The following is an 18,684-nucleotide window of genomic DNA, read 5'->3' on the forward strand; positions in this document are numbered from 1 at the left end:
GAACGTCCGGAGCCCCTGCACACCTCCCGAATCAGCAGCGTGTCGTCACAGCTGAGCGACGGGCCCTCTCCCAGCCCCTCCGCACGGAGCAGCACCTCCATGTGGAGCGAGGAGCCCGCCCAGTCCAACATGGACATCTCCACCGGTCACATGATCCTGGTAAACACCCCCTCTCCGTTTCTGTCTCCACCGGTCACATGATCCTGGTAAACACTCTCTCTCCATTTCTGTCTCCACCGGTCACATGATCCTGGTAAACACTCCCTCTCCGTTTCTGTCTCCACCAGTCACATGCTCCTGGTAAACACTCCCTCTCAGTTTCTGTTTCCACCGGTCACATGATCCTGGTAATCACTCTCTCTGTTTCTGTCTCCAATAGTCACATGATCCTGGTAAACACTATCTCTTCATTTCTGTCTCCTTTGGTCACATGATCCTGGTAAACACTCCCTCTCCGTTTCTGTCTCCTTCGGTCACATGATTCCTGTGAACACTCTCTCCATTTTTGTCTCCATCGATCACATGATCTTGGTAAACACTCTCTGTCCATTTTCTCTCACCATCTCTCTTTATTTCTGTGTCAATCCATCCCAGTTTAAATTTCTGTTTGCTTTATTAACATGGCAAATATACAATTGCGTCGTCAAAGCATGTACTGTACAGATAATACACCAATACCCATAACAACCGGAAACCAGGAAGCTCAATAATAATAATAATAATAATAATAATAATAATAATAATAATAATAATAATAATAATAGGCGGTGGCATGGTAGTGAAATGGGTAGCATTGTCGCCTCACAGCAAGAAGGTCTGTTCAAATCTCGGCTGGGGGCCTTTCTGTGTGGAGTTTGCATGTTCTCCCCATGTCCGCATGGGTTTCCTCCCACAGTCAAAAGACATGCAGGTAGGCTGATTGGAGACCCTAAATTGCCCATAGGTATGAGTGTGTGTGTGAGTGAATGGTGTGTGTGCCCTGCGATAGATTGGTGGCCTGTCCAGGGCGTATTCCTGCCTCTCGCCCGATGCACACTGGGATAGGTTCCAGCACCCCCCGCACCCTGCTCAGGATAAGCGGGTATAGATAATGGTGGATAATAATAATAATAATAATAATAATAATAATAATAATAATAATAATGTATTGTAAGTCATTAATTTTATAAATATTATGTATTACCATATTTATTATATCTTTCTTTATTATTTTCATATGTTAAATTGATAAAGTATGGAAGAAGTGCTTTTCCGGCAGGCAGCAACATGCTAGACAGCCAGCGCTGAACACCTCTGTTCCTCTCCAAGGAGGAGGGGTAATCTGTCTGTGTCCAGTCGGATAGGGATTCGTGAATTGAGCTGTGTTATTTTTGGAAAGCAAGTGCCCCCTACTTTATGTTGTTTTGATGAAGTGCGGCAGTCTCTCAACGTCTTGTCGAATCACTGTGGTCACAGCTTGTCCTCTGAGGCGGCTCTGTTTGTTTGTGTCAGGCAGTTTGTATTGCCAGGATGTGCTCAATGAGTCTAGTCTTGGTCAAGCTATTAATTTGATTAATGTCTTTCACCACAGATAGATAATCTGCCACAGTGTAGCGTATTTTAAGACCTGATAGTACTCAACTTTGCTCTCTCTCTCTCTCTCTCTCACTCTTTTCCTCTCTTTCTATCTCTCTCTCTCTCTCTCTCTCTCTCTCTCTAACCCCCCTCTTTCTTTCAGTCTCTCACACTAATTCCCTTTCACCAGTTTCCATTGTATTTTGTTGAAGCCAAATGAGGTGTGATGAGAGCCATTCAAGAATCCAATATGGCTGCTCTCCTGATTGGCAGCTGCATTTTCGTTTTTCTTGCTGTTTTCTTTTTTGCTGTTCGTTAGTAAAACTTTCATTCTCGACTGAGGGAAAGTTGTCAGCTCAATTGATTGTTTTAATTTAATGCAACGTTTTTTTTTTCTTTTAGTCATTTGGAACAAGTTTAAGAAATCACTGAGCGGGTAGCTCTCAGTGTGGACCTCATTATACGAAAGGCATTTGTCTAACGCCACACTTCTCAACAGTGCAAACTATTTAATGTGGTTTTGATTAATGGTGTGTTGATTTTTGTGTGTACATGTGCATTTGTGCGAGTAGTGGAGTGGCTTGGTTGAATCTGATTAAGAGCATCTGCGACGGGATTTAAATATATTATATTAATAAATCACACCATATTTTTTATCCGATCATGATTATCGCATTGGGTCACACGGTGTCACTTTTAAGGTATACGAAGCTTTAACACTAGTGGCCCTTGTGAGCCCTGTTACAGCTCACTGCTTGCACCATTTCACCCTCCACCTTAACTACGTTGGCCATGAAAATGCCTTCAATCAAAGAACACCCGCAGAATTTTGATTGTTGTCAGGAAATTAAGCTTTTATCATGGTTTTCAGTGGACCAGGGCTGCCCAACCCTGTTCCTGGAGATCTACCATCCTGCAGGTTTTCACTCCAACCCTAACAAAGCGCACTGCGAGAGATCTCATTGAACTGCTAATGAGTAGAATCAGGTGTGCCTAAAAAACCTACAGGACTGTAGATCTCCAGGAACAGGGTCGGGCAGCCCTGCGTTCCCGTCTTTGCCGTGCCGCCCACGCGTGTTGACGTCGTGCTGATGTTTCCCCCGCTCTGCAGTGAAGCCCTGTCCGCGCGCCGCGCAGAGGGCTGTCCCGTATGCGCGCAGGCGGCACACAACGCCCCCTGTTCCAATATTTCCGTACCCTTCGGCGCTGCTCCACGGGCCGGGTTCAGCAGACCCCTGCTGTTTGCTGTTCCGACCGAGATGATGAATATCCGAATCTCGGGGCTTTTTTTCTCTTTTTTTTTTTAAGGAAGCCATTTGTATTTCAGGCGCAGGCCCCCGTCGTCGCGCGGAAGGCCGAGCGCTCGACCCCCGTCACGTTTTTATCTGGAGTGCAGGCGCAGCCGCTGAGGTGAAGGGAGACGTAATGACACTGTACGCCCCGAGGTTGGATCAGCATGTACCTTAGATGTGTGCATATTGGCAAATACAAAGCAGCAGCGTAGCACGGGGAATACTGAGAGGAAGTGCTGGAGACTCAGCCGGGGCCATCTGATGAGTGTTCCTCTCACCGGGTTATACCACCTTTCCCTCTCTCCTCTCCCTCTTCCCTACCTGTAGATCTACACGCAGAGCATGAACATTTTACCAGCTACCCTAACCCTGTGAATTAAAAGCTATGATGCTTCAAGCACCAAACACCTATCTTTAAATTTTTTTTGTATCAATTGTCTTTTTTTAAAAAATGCAGCTGCCATTATGGAGATTGCATGTCATTGGACTATTGCATGTCCATCTATTATTATTTTGGGTATTATAATGGCAATAGAACTGCTTAAATGTTGTTAGCTACGTCCTGTTTTTGCTCCCTGCTAACTGTTCTTGCATTTGCTCTGTGTCAGCGCATAAAGGCTGAAATCATTGGTTTGCCATGTTACATGTATCTGGTAGAACAGCAAGGCTATGTGGATTTCAGTACCTTGGACAGCTCCTGATACAAACGCCATATACTACTGTATGCGTGTATAGACATTATGTTGTCAATATGCAAACATTTTCAAAAATACAACAGTGATGTAATGTATGCCAATTTATGAAAGAAATGTATATATTGCCCATATATTGTGAAGTGTTGCAGTATGTTAATAATTCATTATAATGATATTCTATTGTAGTATACTTCCATTAGATTCCATTTCTGAGCGGGAAGATTTGTTTGTTGTGATATCATTTCTGAATGATTCTTGCCTCTTTATCACTATTGTGCCAACACTAAAGTCTTCAAAAGAAGGTTTAAGAAACCTTCAGCAGGTTTATTCAGACTTTGATATTGGGTGCTCTGCGTGTGTTTGCACATGTGTATAATATAGGAACTGCTGGTGATCGAAGGCACTATTTGCTTCTCTCTTTGCTACAAACTGTTTCTTTATCCTCCATTTCTCAAGTTGCAGTAGATTTTTATTTTTAGTTCTGAAAGCGTTTGAAAGCAACACATACCCTCCATCAATTATTTTTTATTATTATTATTTTTTTACTGTGGTAATAAATCAACAAGAAAAAAAATTGATAAAGAACATGATTAATAGCAAACATTTTTTTTACTGAATAAGATGTATGTTTGCAAACGTTCAGACACTTTTTTTTTATATCGCAGCGATGCCAGGGCGTGTGATGCTGTGGAACAATTCATTGGACTAGAAGCACTGTTCTGAAACCTAAAACAGCACACTGTAATTATTCTACTTATCCATTAAATATAGTCTCACAACGAGAGCAGCGCAGTGTGTTCATTCACAATGGGCCTCCGATGCTTTGGTTACTCATTTATTCTCATTAGAAACCTGTGATTTGAATACCCTAACAGCTGCTGGGAGAGACGCCGCTGCACTGGGGCTGTGATGCTGGGCTCCCTGCTTATTGCACGCTCTCCTGAGTGGATTAGCTGTCGGAATTATGCACTTGTGCGAATGAGCCTCCGTCAAAATTAGCATCTGATGGTTCGCTGTGTGCGCGCGTCGGCCCGTCTGTACTGGAAGGGGATCCGCGATCGTGGAAAACGCGCGGGGAACAGAGAGGAAAAAGGAAGGATAATTGGAGAAGAGGGAAATGCATCTTATAGAGCAGTTGTCTATGTGGGTTTGAAGTGGGGAGGAACTGTGCATTGCACCTTAATTGCATCTATTGCAGTATTTTTCTGAATTCAGGGTATTTGTCCTTCTCATTTCTGTAGCTTAGCAAGACTGAGACCAAAAAGTGGTATTTTATGAAAAGCCCTTTTTGAAGATTTTAAAATTACCATTCTGAAGTTTTAAACATTTTAAATGTACTATTTGGGGAACCTTATTTGCTTTTCAAATTTTTTTTTTTTTTCATTTTTGCACACTAAAAATAAAAAGATATTACATTCTAACAAAAGCATTCAGATACAGGAATGTTTTAAAAGAATAAAGGCACAAATCGGAACCTCTTCTCAGTCAAAGCTGTAACAGAGGGGTTCACGTGTAAAGGATGAAAGGCAACTTCTTATGGCTAAAATCTTTGTGGTTAGGGCAGAAACAAAGACCAGTATTCTTTCACAAATGATATTGTCATGAACACAATTTTTATTTCCTTTTTTATGTCTGTCAGCGCTTTCTGCTTTGAGAAGGGCACACATTTTAAAAGCAACATTTTACATTAAAAGCATTGCTACATAATTTTTCTGCCTGTGTATATTTATTAATTACAGGTTAGGACACACTTTCATCAGATAATGTTTATCCACATAGGACTAAGCATAAGCCATCCAGGATGGAACTCAAGTATATTTGTCCCCACAGCTGTACCCTGATACACCACTTCTCCCGCTAGGGCATTACTTAATTTTGATTTTCATTGAGCACCTTTGACAGCTCTGAGCCAAGCGAGGGGGGATTAGCGAGTGTTTGCCTCAAACACACTGATCTCGGCGCCTCCTGATTGGCTTGCTGTAATCTCTTTACGCATTACGAAACCCCATTACTTCGGCATTAACAATGGGCAGACCAGTCGCGGTCTGGGATGAAGCTGATGTCAGATAAGAGCAGTGCTGCCGGTGAAGGGTCACTGGTTTCAGCCACCAAATAAATAAATAAATAAATAAAAATGTTAAAATTCAGTCACTTTGGCGTTTTTGTAAAATGAGGGTTAAATAGAACAGGTCTTTGCAAGCGTGAGTGTTAAAAAGCTTCCAAGGATTATCTGTGTATTGAAGGCGTGGCGCTCTTGATCTGAGCATCTTGTGTTGGTAAGAGGATAGCACCGTCTGGTTTCTGCCAAGGGTTGATGGGATCTTGACATTCAACAGTTATTTTTGGAGAATGCGCTATGATTTGTGTTTGAGCGCACGGGAAATATACGAACGCTGCAGTTTTGTGGAAAGAGGATCAGCTTTCATGCTCTATTTGTTACAGTTTAAAATGTGACTTTCGCTGCTGCGGCGTGGTAAACTGGCTCGTGAGGAGGAGGGAGATAAATTTGGCATTTGATGAGTGGCATTCGCTTTGTGATTTGAGATGTGATCAGCTGTATGAAGATGTCACAGTTGTGAGGTATTTTCTTGTTTGTCAGCCCATTTTCCTGGTAAACGGGCGGCCTGGATGTGGGTCCATTTATATCGGAGTTCTGAGTGGCTGCTGTTTTGGGCTGTGTTGTTTAGTCTGCCCTGCCGAAGAGATGCTATGTTTCGGAAGTAGAATACAGACACCTCTATTTGTTGGTAAGTCCAGGTGAAAGACAGGTGTTGATTGAATTCAGGCCTGGGTGATTTGAGCTGCAATGTGGCAGTAAGGAAGCTGATTCTAAATGGTAGTGCTGCTGATAATGAATGTTAGTGCTGCTTATAATGGATGATAGTGCTGCTGATTCTAAATGGTAGTGTTGTTGATAATGATGGTTAGTGCTGCTGATAATGCATGTTAGTGCTGCTGATTCTAAATGGTAGTGCTGCTGATAATGAATGGTAGTGCTGCTGATAATGAATGGTAGTGCTGCTAATAATGGATGATTGTGCTGCTGATAATAAGTGTTAGTGCTGCTAATAATGGATGATAGTGCTGCTGATAATGAATGTTAGTGCTGCTGATTCTAAATGGTAGTGCTGCTGATAATAAATGCTAGTGCTGATGATTCTAAATGGTAGTGCTGCTGATAATGAATGCTAGTGCTGCTGATAATGAATGTTAGTACTGCTGATTCTAAATGGTTGTGATGCTGATAATGAATGTTAGTGCTGCTGATAATGAATGGTAGTGTTGCTGATAATGATTGTTAGTGCTGCTGATTCTGAATGGTAATGTTGCTGATAATGATTGTTAGTGCTGCTGATTCTGAATGGTAGTGCTGTGGTAGCTGTAGCTAGCTGATTGGGGAGAAGGGTGGGCTGCATACTGGGATAGCCACACAGACTTACTAAGGAGGGAGAGAGAAGTCATGGAGAAATGGTGATCCCTTACTCTGGCACATCAGGAGAGGAGGAGCTCTGTGTTCTAAAGTCCCTGCTTGAACCGGGGCTCAGTCGGACCGGCACGTTGCCAGACCACACACCCCCGCCATTGCATCAGTTTCGCGATGTGAGATGTGTCAAGATGCTCTTGCCAAAATTGTTTGGCAGCATTTGGGTTTTTATACAATGAAATGTTCAGTTACAGATAGAGTACATTTGATCCCTGTCGGACTCGCATGAACTGTGTAGGTTTTGTAAATTGGGACAATTTTGGAGACCTATGGGGTGCTACATGCCTTTCTGACTGATTTCATCGACTTCTGGAATTTTTTCATTGTTGGACACACACGTCCATGCTGATTGTTAGCCATTTCTTAGTTAAACTCCAAGCAGAGATGCATGGCACACCTTAAATCTCATTGAGCTTTCTCCTCCACTGAATAACATAGACCTATGCATTCTCAAAATCAGCCACCACCCCAAAGCAATTCTTGAAAGAAATGTAATCAGGTTATTGACCAGAGTGTCAGTGAAACCTGGAAATTGCAATAACTTTCTGCAGGAAGATGCCCCATTACAGTGATGCTTGTACATTCTAATCAAAGTTCGTTTTTACTAAATAATGAATGCAGCATGAGAGGTAATGGGTGCTTTTTTGCATAATCATCCAAGATATGACTGTGGGCCTTGAGGAAAAAATAATTTCTCACTTTTAAAAAAAATTTAATTATGCAGTGTTCACCCAAAACAAACCTGCGGTGAAAAAGAAGCTTTTCTGAAATGGTTTCTGTTGCTGTGTTCCTAATACAGGTGCATTACTCTTCTTTTGATAGTGAATCTTACATTAACAGCTTACATTAATTGAGCTAGCACCCTTCTGATTTCTGTCTTATCTCTCAGCTCTTTGCTCAGTGCTCTTGTGACCTGAGCTACAGCCTCATTTCATTTTGCTACTTGGAATGTGTATTCTGAAGACAGTTCATACACTTGTTTGTACAAATCCTTCCCTGCTCTTGCCATCCGTTCAAGGTTGATGGATGACTGAATGAACTTTCTCTCAATGTCACCGATGGCTGTACTTAAAGCTGCATGGATATCAGCTGCTATGCATAGCTGGAGCAGTGTGGAAACCATACGTGCATCACATAGGGAAGTTCTGGAACATTGAAGCATGTTTCCATAGCGCCGTGATGCGACATAAAAATATAATGCAAAGGTGTGATGATCAGACATCGCCCGGGCAGAGAGACTTTCCGTCAGCCGCCAGAGTTTTTGTTCCCGAGGAAATTTCTGCCAGTTTGTGCCCTCTACAATTTGCAATGGTGGTCCTCAGTGAGGAGAAGAATTGTGGAAAAGTACTCAAATATGTGCATTCACAAACAAATACACCACAGTGTTTACCTTTCTGTATAGATCCCTAGTGGTGAAGTCATGTAGATGGTTGGAATATCTGGTTTGCTTTCGGTTAACCTCTTGAAATGTTTGCAAACAAACATGATCAGTATGCACACTCATACACAGGCAGCAACTCCACAATCGATGTAAAATCAATGCAAACCCAACCTGAGCATCTTGCAAAAGACTTACAAAGAGAAACCTTCACCTTTCTGTCTTACCTATTACTTCAGTCAATTGGGGCTTCCCACAGGTGAGAACCTACCATACCTACATAATCAGATGTTTAGGAACCTTTGACCGGCACAATAGAAAAGCTTTCTGTTTTAACATTTCTGTGTGTGGATTTTATATATATATATACTGAACTGACCTTTGTGATATACACCCACAGAAATGCAATTATCACACAGTATGGCAGAAAACACAGAAAAGTATATCAGGCTGTAGCATTCAGAAGTTTCTGCTGTTATAAAATTTTATTTTAGAAAAATATATCCTGCACCGGTTGTATAAAAAAATAAAATCGACAAGAGTAGAAAATGTAGCCTTGAAAAGCATCACATGGTCTTGCTGACAATACTAGAATGTAGCCTTGAAGTGTTGATGGAGCTACACATACAAGATGAAACTGCACGTACCTTAGGTGTACTTGGTAAGTTTCTTAGTGAGACACAATGATTCATTCAAATCACTGAGTCACACAATTTCTCCTCTCATCGGCCTCTCACACCCCAACACTATCTTCACTGCAAACACAAGATGATTCGTTTGGGAATAAAATAAAATCCTACATTGCAGTTTGCTGTTATGGGTTGCAGTGTGTGTTCTGCTCAGTCGTTTACCTGTAACCGTATTATCCAAATGTGATGATATGTAGTGTGTTTCTGAGTAATATTACGCAAGCTACACAGCTTTGTGTTGTGTAAGAAGTGTAGGAGAGAGATACGAAACAGGAGCTAGTCATATTGAGGTTAAGCTTCCTGTTACCACGTGTGGCCTCCCTGATCAGAGTGTTGCTTGTTAGCGTATTTTAATCTTCCGTGTTAAAGTGTAAAATAAGCTACTAGCCTAATTTTCCAATCAAGGCTGAGTGTGGTTTGTCTAGTCTAGTCAGTGATAAACCATTAGCCTGTTTAGATTTGCATCGAATTGTAGTGTCGTGACTGGGAGGATGCTCAAAAAGACTGAATCATACAGATGGCCTTAACATTTCTAAACCAAACAAAGCCCTATAAATGGTGCTGCAGGTATGAATTCATCCTTAGTCATTTCGAATTTGAAAAAATTATTTCAGTCTCCATTTGGATGTTTTTTTTATTTATTTGAATTTAAAAACTCCTACACGCTGCTCTGCAATTTTCAAACAGGAGGATGTAAAACAGAATGTGAGTGATGGAGAGTATTACATCTGAATGCAACAGAGACATAACAGTGGGAAGGTAAAGCAGCAGTCCTGGTTTTAACCTCTTTCTGACAATGGCACCATAACTGGGTATTGCCATCCCGTTGGGGGGCTGGGGGGGGTTACAGCTTTCGAATCAGTTCATAAAGGTGTAATCTTCTTTCTCATGCAATACCCTCTAAATCATTTAACCCTGTGGGGTCCATAGACGGGACTATCTAGCGACAACATGCCAATGCGGAGTCTCTCTTAAACAGCTTGACTCAGGCCGGTCCCAGTTTTTTCAGACGAGCTGATCCCCCCTCCCTTTTGTCTCCAGTGAATTCAATTTCTGCGTCTCAGCACGGCAGCTTAAAAACAGACAATCTTATCAGCGGTTTCACAAGCGGTAAAAGGGGTGATTGAATCACCCTGAAGTATTTTTCGAATGGCAAAAAAAAAACCGTCGGGTAATCTTAATTGCGCGCGATTGTTGGTCTTCCTCTCGCCGCGTGTTGCTCTGAGGTGGGAAGGGGAACGCGATAAGCATTCCTGGTTCTGCTGGCTGGATCATGGCCGGATGCCGTCAGGTTGACGAGGGGATTGGTGTTTTGGTTCTGTGTGGACAGGTGGAGCTTTCACTGCTACAGTAAAAAAAAAAAAAATTTTAATGCAGCGTGTCTTTATGTAGAGGCCATACTCTAAAACTCAGGCAAATATTCGCACAAATGCACACACAGACACACACACACACACACACACACACACACAAATGCATTTAATACCAGCTATGGGCAGGGGTATGAAGTTGTGTGTATCAGATTTACTTGTAAAGAAAGTTTTATGAGGAACCTGAAGAGGTTCTCCGCCAGTGTTTTTTTACGTGGTCTGATAAAAGGGGAGGCTCAATGCCTCCCCTGAGCCCCACACAAAACGCTGACCTTGCCTGCATGCACTTCATCCTTCCCTCTCCCGGGCTGTTGTTTGATACGTCGACGCTCCAAACGAAGGCTTACATACCGCGGGGTCTGATTTACATGGGCTGTCTTTGTCCTTCGTTACCCAGACTTACATGGAGGACCACTTGAAGAACAAGAACCGGCTGGAGAAAGAGTGGGAGGCCCTGTGCAGCTACCAGGCCGAGCCCAACGGCTGCACCGTCGGCCTTAAGGACCAGAATGGCAAGAAGAACCGCTCAGAAGCGGTGGTCGTGTGTAAGTGCAGCTTTACCCCGCCGTCTCTCCGTAGCCAGAAGCACATCCGATCTCACTGCTTTTTTTTCTTTTTTGGTGTTCAGAGCCTCTTATTGTGAACCTGCTTAATTCAATCAACCAAAACAATTTCTTACGTGTTTACTTCGACTCATCGCTCGGGTGCATTGTAAAAAAAGGCCCATAAAAAACAGTGAAAAGACTGGCAGTAGCGTTGCCAGTGAAAAACATTTTAATGAAGGGAAAACACTGTATAAACCGTGTTCTTTTTTTACATTTTACCATAAAGACAGTTTTTTCTACAGTGTTCTGCCTCTGCATGTATAGTTGGGTAATTTCGAGCTGGACTCCCTGTAACGACTTTCACTTTGCCCAAACAGCTCATGTGTTACCGCGAGCAATGCAGACTGCCAATGAGAAAGGAAAAGAAATCAGTGGAACCAAAAGCTGGCAGCTGGTTTTCCAGGACTGGCTTAGCTTTAAGTTTGAAACATATCATAGTTATGCAGCCTCTCAAATGAAGCTGGTGAAGAAGCCAATCATATTGCAGTCGTACCTGGTGTGTTGATGTGGGCAGAGTTGCTTGAAAGTGTCTAAATCTGTTGTTAATCCAGCAAGGGTCAGTGAAGTAGTTAAGCATTGTGTCTTTAAAAAATGCCCAACGGAATTTAAAAAATCAGTTGTTGTGAACGTTGGTTCTGAAAGCAGCTCAGGAAAGAAATTTGCCATTTTGTATCTGTTTGAAAACAGATTTCAATTACAAAATTTAATTCCCATCGTCCTCACATTAACTCATCCAATAACAATCTCATAAGAAACCCCTTCTTATAATACAAAAATAGTCTGTATCACCACAACAGTGACACTGAAGTTGATGCTGGCTCATTGATGTTGGAGTAGGTCTGCCATGGGATTTGGGGTGTGGGGTATGAGGCGTGGGGTGTCGGATATGGGGCTTGGGGTTTTGCTGAACGTGGAGCATGTGGTTTGGAATGTGACACAGTGTGGGACAAGGGGTGTGGGGCATGGGACGTGGAGCTCCGCCCACTCAGCACAGCCGTAATTGCATCAGAGACAGAGAATGCCTTTTTTAAAGTGCATGGGATCAGAGCAGCCTTTGAGTTTGCATGTGGCTGAGTCAATATGCTCTCCTCTCTTCTTCTCCGCACTTTTTCATTTATTAGCCCCTCGTTTTGACTGGGCGGTGAAATCGTGCTCTTTGGAAATGTGCTAGCAGAACAATTCCCTCAGAGATATTGAACAGATACAGTACACTAAAAACAGAGCATTCATTCACTGTAGATATTTCAGTTATAACTTATTTATATTACTCTTACATCTTTAGTTTTCAAAGTTGAGCGTTTCTCCGGTGGTTTATGTATTTTTTGTGTTGCCCTATTGACGCTCGTGACCTCCACCATAAAGCATCCCTTTATGGGGTGCATCAATGCACAGTAATCTGATAATCATGAATTATGCATCAACCGTACACTTAAATCCCATTGCAAGTGTTAATGTACTTTACAGTCAACAGTGTTGTGATGGGATGGTAAATGCTTTATTTGTGTATTTCAGATGACCACTGCAGGATAGCCTTGAAGGCAGAAAACAACCTTGGAAATTCAGATTACATAAACGCCAGCCCAATTGTGAGTATATATCCACATGCATAATTATTGCAGGAGATATATTGTATTTACAGTAGTATTATAAAAAATAATGATTTATTGAGTTATTGTGTTATGAATATTTGTCTGGAAATGAAGGAGAGCAGGATTCATCAGGTGGTTCTATAATGTACTTTTTATTTTTATTTTTTTAACTCTCATGCTTAATGTACCTCGACAGACAATAGTGACCACTTTTAATGTGGCCTAATGCACGCTCCAGTGAGATGGATTTTGGGATTTTTTGATGGATTTTTAGCCTGAACTCATCATGAAACCGTCACGCGCAAAGGAGTACATAATTCATACATTTTTTTAATCTATAGATTAATACAGTATATTCCTCCAAAATCAAAAATAAATCTAAAACAGAAGCAACAATGGATTTGGTTTCTGAACACATCTGGCGGAAAAATGCTGGCACTTTTTAAATGTGGCAAAATAAATGCAGTTTATGATTTCCCCAGAGGCTGTGACAGAAAGAGATTCCATTAAAAGAACAGGAAACTATGCATTTCAAATACAGGAGTCTGAGAGAGGAGCCGAGATCCCATACCCTACTGCACCAGCAACCCCCATTTTAAACAGCGAAGGCTGAAAACGATGGAAATAACAAGCTGCATTGCACCGCCATCCGTCCACTGAACCCAAACAATGAGAGTTCTGAGAATAGATGCGTGCTGCTTTCAGTGTGATGTGAGAGGGGTGAAGCTCCCTGTAAACGCCCCACGGTGTTAGACCTTTATTTCCCCCAATCAAGCCAAGTCGTACTCCTGAAAATCTCTTTCTCGGGTTCTCAAATATCAGTGCGTTCGGTCGTACAAATGGACACGCCGTATCTATATCTATAGAATATGATATAGCGATACTAGATAGTATAGTACTCAGTAATTGCCAACCTTTTCACAATCTGACATCACAAAACGTCAAATTTTGTTTAGAGAAAGCATTTGCCATGGAGCAGAAGGCAAGCCGAGCAAACCGCTGCCCCTTCCCACCCCCACAACCCCCAACCTCGACCCCTCAACCCCCAACCTCGACGTTAATACCAGATAGAAGCAGAGAAGTTCTGAGCGATCTACAGCCGTGCGGAATAGAGGCCTGTAATTACAGCACAAGGAGGCACTGGCTGCGCACAGCAGAATTGTGATAATTATATCTGTCAATGATTGTACTTTGTCCTCATTAAGCATCAGGGAAATGGTCCACAAGTAAATAGCGTATAATCTTTTCCTTGGAATCTGGGTTTGTGGAGGCGAAGGGGGAGACTGCTGTCGCCATTCTGGGGCAGACTGACACACTCACATCCAGAGCTCAGCTCCCTCACAGCCACACACACCTGTTAAACCACATCGCTTCGGGAAATGTTTTTTTTTTTTCTTCGGGAGTCTCATATATACTGTATTTTTGGGCCATTTTGGTCTGGGTGAAGGGGGCCAGTTATTGAAGGGCAGTTAAAGACCTCATCAGATGGCAGATCTGGGCTCCAGGGAGTTGTGGACTGGACTGTCTACACATTGAAATCAGTACAAACATTCACACCACGTGGGTGGAATGTTCCAATTATATAGTTACAGCCACAGGATCTGATGTGATGTCACTTCTACTGATCGGAACCATTTCTTGTGTTTTTTTTTTTCTGTGGAAATATTTAGAAAAAGTTTTTGATTTACACTCTATCATTCTATAGTCGCTCTACACATAAAATCTGTGCTGTCACAAATGTTACCTAACATGGAAACACAGAAGCAAGCATTTAATTCTCTCCCATTGGTATATCATGATCGAGCAGAAATCTGATAATAACGGATAGAATTCTGGTTGTGTGCGCTCTGTGTATCTTATACCATCACCACAGTCTTTGCTCTTAGCCTGAACATGCCAGCCACCTGTTTTCTATCTTTGACTTAATCTTGGTCTCTTGTTCTTAGTCTTTGGTTTTTAGTGTAAAGTCTTAAGACTTTTACCTTCAGGCTCAACTGCATCTCAGCTCAAGACCAGGGTGTAGATTCAATCTAACCACAATGAAATGTGTCCTTCTCTGGGAGTAATGATTTTGAGTGAATGACAGAATGTAGTCAGCAGTATTTGAACAATGTTCTAAGAGATGTAAAAAAATAAATATAAATGCACTTTGTAATTTCCTTGAATTGAATTTACTAGAAATGAGTTCTAAGAGGCAAGGATAAATCTTATTGCTGTGCGGCTGAATTTGGGAACAGATGAAGTGTGCACATTTTGTGCTTTTATCAGTAGCTGGAATGGTCACCCCTGGAGTGCCCAGTCTGAACCTGATGAGTTGAGATCTTGTGAAAATAACCCAGCTGTGTCCATGGACTGTGTCCCTTCTGTTCTGTATCTCAAACTGACTGAGATGTGCTTGATATGGATATGTGCTCAATGATATTTCCAAATGATTCTCGTGCCCTGCTGTTTTAGCTCAAATTAAAGAAGCTTGCTGTCAATGTCTTTATGCATTTGTATGATTTGCCGTATTTGCCCACATGCGACTGTTGTCACACAGCAACTTCTGCATACTGACAATCAGATCCATTTTTTTCCCAGTTGCTATAAAAAACATAATTAATACTTTATTGCAGTGTGGGTACTTTTGGTTGGTCTCATTTGTGTTTTATGAGTGACATGGTCCCTGCCCACTGCCACCAACCCTCCCCCCCCCCCATCTACCTTCTTTGTTTCTTTCAAAGAGTAGTGTTGACTGCACCTGCAGACAAATTGGTCCTTGTGCTAAATGAAATGAAAAAGAAATGCTTCGTAGAACCTGTTGTGTATGGAGTTTTTCAGATTTCGTTCTTGCTATGGATTGCCTATTCCTGATGTGTTTTTTTGTTTAAACAGCATATCTCCTTACTTTCATGTCAAAGCCCTTGTGTCCATGCAGCAATGTCACAATGATGCTGCCTGGGTCCTTGAACTGAATCCATTCTAGAACAGCTCTGTCATTTAAAAACTGTCATCTGAGAAATGCAGGAAATTACAGTGCCACAGTCTTATATTACCTTGAATCTTCTTTTAGTCGACCTGTCTTTCATTCAGCCACAGTGTATTAGTGAGCCTTTAAAAGCAAGATTAGCGTCAGAGCACACACTCTTGGATTGTGGCCTTTTCTAGTATTATTTTAATTACAGTCCCTTTTACCGTGCTTGTCCTAGCTCGAATATTAGCCCTTCCACATTTTTTATTTGTACGGACTGCAATTAAGCGTTCACAGAAGAGATCCTCTGGGTAAATCAGTTAATGTAAAACCTCCATTACTGTAGTTCACGAAAAAGAAGAGATCAGGGCCACGTTTTGTACATACAAATGGCCGTCCTTCCATTAATTGTTCTGAGCCGGATTAGTCCATCGCACAATTACGGCTTCCATGTAGTGGCTCTCATTTACTGCGTAAGAGGCATGCGTTTCTGTCACTTATTGTCCGGCTCGTGACACCGGAAATGGCCGCTGGTTTCTGAGCCATCGCGGTCCTGTCCAGTGCAGCGACAGACAAAGAGCGCACTGACACACTCGCCTGGCTAATGAGACTCCACCGCCCCACCGCCTTAATCCAACACACAACCTTTGCAGATTCACTGACTGCCCTGCATTTTTTTCTCCCAACCAACTGTAGTTTTCTGGTAAGCAATGCATTTAATATGCAGACACAACATTGAGCTTAATGCTTGGGTTCCCCCCATTTAACTGCCACAATGCTTTCGAGCGTGCAAGATTGATGGTCACACGGTGTTGCTCTCCAAATTAGAACAGAGCTACTGAAATAACATCCAGCTCATTATAATAGCCCTTGCTTTCTATTTAAAACTAATTATGTACAAAGCATTGTTTCCCAGGGGTTTAGAAATGACAAACTTATTTTTATTTTGTTTTTGTTATCCCCCCCCCCCCAATTTAAACATTTGTTCTTCCATATTGTGCAATGGAATTTTATTGGCATAATTATTAGATTGGGTCTGGTTTTGTTTTTGAATATTTCTATTTGAGTCCTCAAACCGGCAGGACAGGATGCCGTACTGAATTTGAGGTGCCGTAGAACGCGACACAAGCGTCCCCCCTTTTTCAAAACGAACACGTTTGTTTCGCCGATCGCTGAACCAGAACGAAGAAAGAAACGTTTCCACTCGACTGGGATTCATATTTAAGGACGGATGTTGACCAGACCCTGGGGTTTGCAGCTCGCGCTCCGAGCTGCTTTTGAGGAGCCGCTCCGTCAGGCCTCCCTCCCGCCTTTGATTAGGGAGGCCATTTTGCTCTCCAGGTTTACTTTAATCATGAATATGAAAGAGCGGTCATGCTTTGAATGGGGAGCGGACAGAAGGCTGCCTCTCTCCCGGCCTTGTCTGATTATCTCCGGCCCCTTCAGAGCAGGGCGCAGCGCCGCAGCCGTTTCCTCTCCTTGACAGCTTGCGGCATGCCTTCTCAAATCCGCCCGAGATCCGTGCCTGATTGGATAAATTCCTCACAGAAAACAACCAAAAAAATAAATAAATCTTTTATGAGGGAGTTATAATGGCGAATCTCATTAAACCTGAGCGGATACAAAGACTCACTGTACTCCGTAGCTTATAATGGCTGCTCTCTTTCTGTATGAAGAAATATTACTAATATTAGCAACGCTAATTAACAAAGTGCTTTTGTGCATAGCAGTGGTAGACATGTACTTTCAATTATGTTCAGTATATACTTGGATTATGTACATTTTACAGACAGGGAATATGTTGTACATCAGGTAGGAGGAAGAGATCCGTGTCTAATCCATTGACCTTTAACGATGCCTAAATGTATCAAGCACTGTTAACACCACATAACACCACTCCCCCCCCCCCCCCCACCCCACTCCGGTTGTCAAGGAAACAAAGATGATCACATTGGTTGAAGGTCTGTCGATTGTCTGATATATTGAAATTATTTCTGGTATAGAATTGAGTAGAATTCATTCAGTCAGTGCACATCATAGTGGTCCCATTTAAAGTGTCTCTTTGTATCCTCTTCCTAACACAGTGTTTCCCCTTTCTCACACAGTGTATCCTCTTCCTCACACAGTGTTTCCCCTTTCTCACACAGTATATCCTCTTCCTCACACAGTGTTTCCCCTTTCTCACACAGTGTATCCTCTTCCTCACACAGTGTTTCCCCTTTCTCACACAGTGTATCCTCTTCCTCACACAGTGTTTCCCCTTTCTCACACAGTGTATCCTCTTCCTCACACAGTGTTTCCCCTTTCTCACATAGTGTTTCCCCTTTCTCACACAGTGTATCCTCTTCCTCACAGTGTTTCCCCTTTCTCACACAGTGTATCCTCTTCCTCACACAGTGTATCCCCTTCCTCACACAGTGTATCCTCTTCCTCACACAGTGTATCCCCTTCCTCACACAATGTATCCTCTTCCTCACACAGATGGACCATGATCCTCGCAACCCAGCCTATATCGCCACACAGGGGCCACTGCCATCCACCGTCGCCGATTTTTGGCAGGTACAGTGAAGCCACCTGTCTTCTACCTGTTACACAGCTGCTTGTTTTGTTAGCTAGGTTTACATCCTGTATGTTCAGCAGGTTGCAGCCAAAACTGGCCTCTAAAAAAGTATAGGGTGTAGGAGACCTCAGAGCTAAAATGGATGAAGGGGTACTGCGCTATAGCCTTGTGCTACAGGTTTATGCAGCCAATGGGTGACTTAAGATCATTCATAGTTTATGTACAGATTTGGAGATAGTATACAGTAAAGGTTCTCCAACACTGTGACCAGTTCTTTTTATATAGAATATTCAGAAGCAAATATATCAACAGCACTATGTATTAGCTTTTACAGTGTAAAAGTAAAATAACAGTGGCCTCACAATGGAGTTAATTAAATGCATTGTAGGGTGACAAGAATTAAAGGTCGTCTTGGAGTAGAAGGTAACTTGATGCCTGTCATCTCCGATAAATGATGTTAAATATACAAATAAACATTCATTTTAGGTGACTTCATTCTCAGCAATGAATGACTTTGA

At 42.3% G+C, this 18,684-nt stretch overlaps 1 protein-coding gene across 2 annotated transcripts in view; it reads left to right on the top strand.

The window, feature by feature from the left end:
- Window positions 1-18,684, top strand: part of ptprn2 (protein tyrosine phosphatase receptor type N2) — a 220,835-nt gene that overhangs the window by 184,277 nt on the left and 17,874 nt on the right. For both annotated transcript variants that reach the window (XM_035415416.1, XM_035415414.1), the window contains 4 exons: window positions 1-159; window positions 10,860-11,007; window positions 12,580-12,653; window positions 18,088-18,165. The exon at window positions 1-159 is cut by the window's left edge and continues 36 nt beyond it. In XM_035415416.1, the coding sequence (XP_035271307.1) occupies window positions 1-159; window positions 10,860-11,007; window positions 12,580-12,653; window positions 18,088-18,165 (459 nt within the window). The remainder of the gene's footprint in view (window positions 160-10,859; window positions 11,008-12,579; window positions 12,654-18,087; window positions 18,166-18,684) is intronic.

Source organism: Anguilla anguilla, chromosome 4 (genome assembly GCF_013347855.1).
Source record: "Anguilla anguilla isolate fAngAng1 chromosome 4, fAngAng1.pri, whole genome shotgun sequence".
Lineage (NCBI taxonomy): Eukaryota > Metazoa > Chordata > Actinopteri > Anguilliformes > Anguillidae > Anguilla > Anguilla anguilla.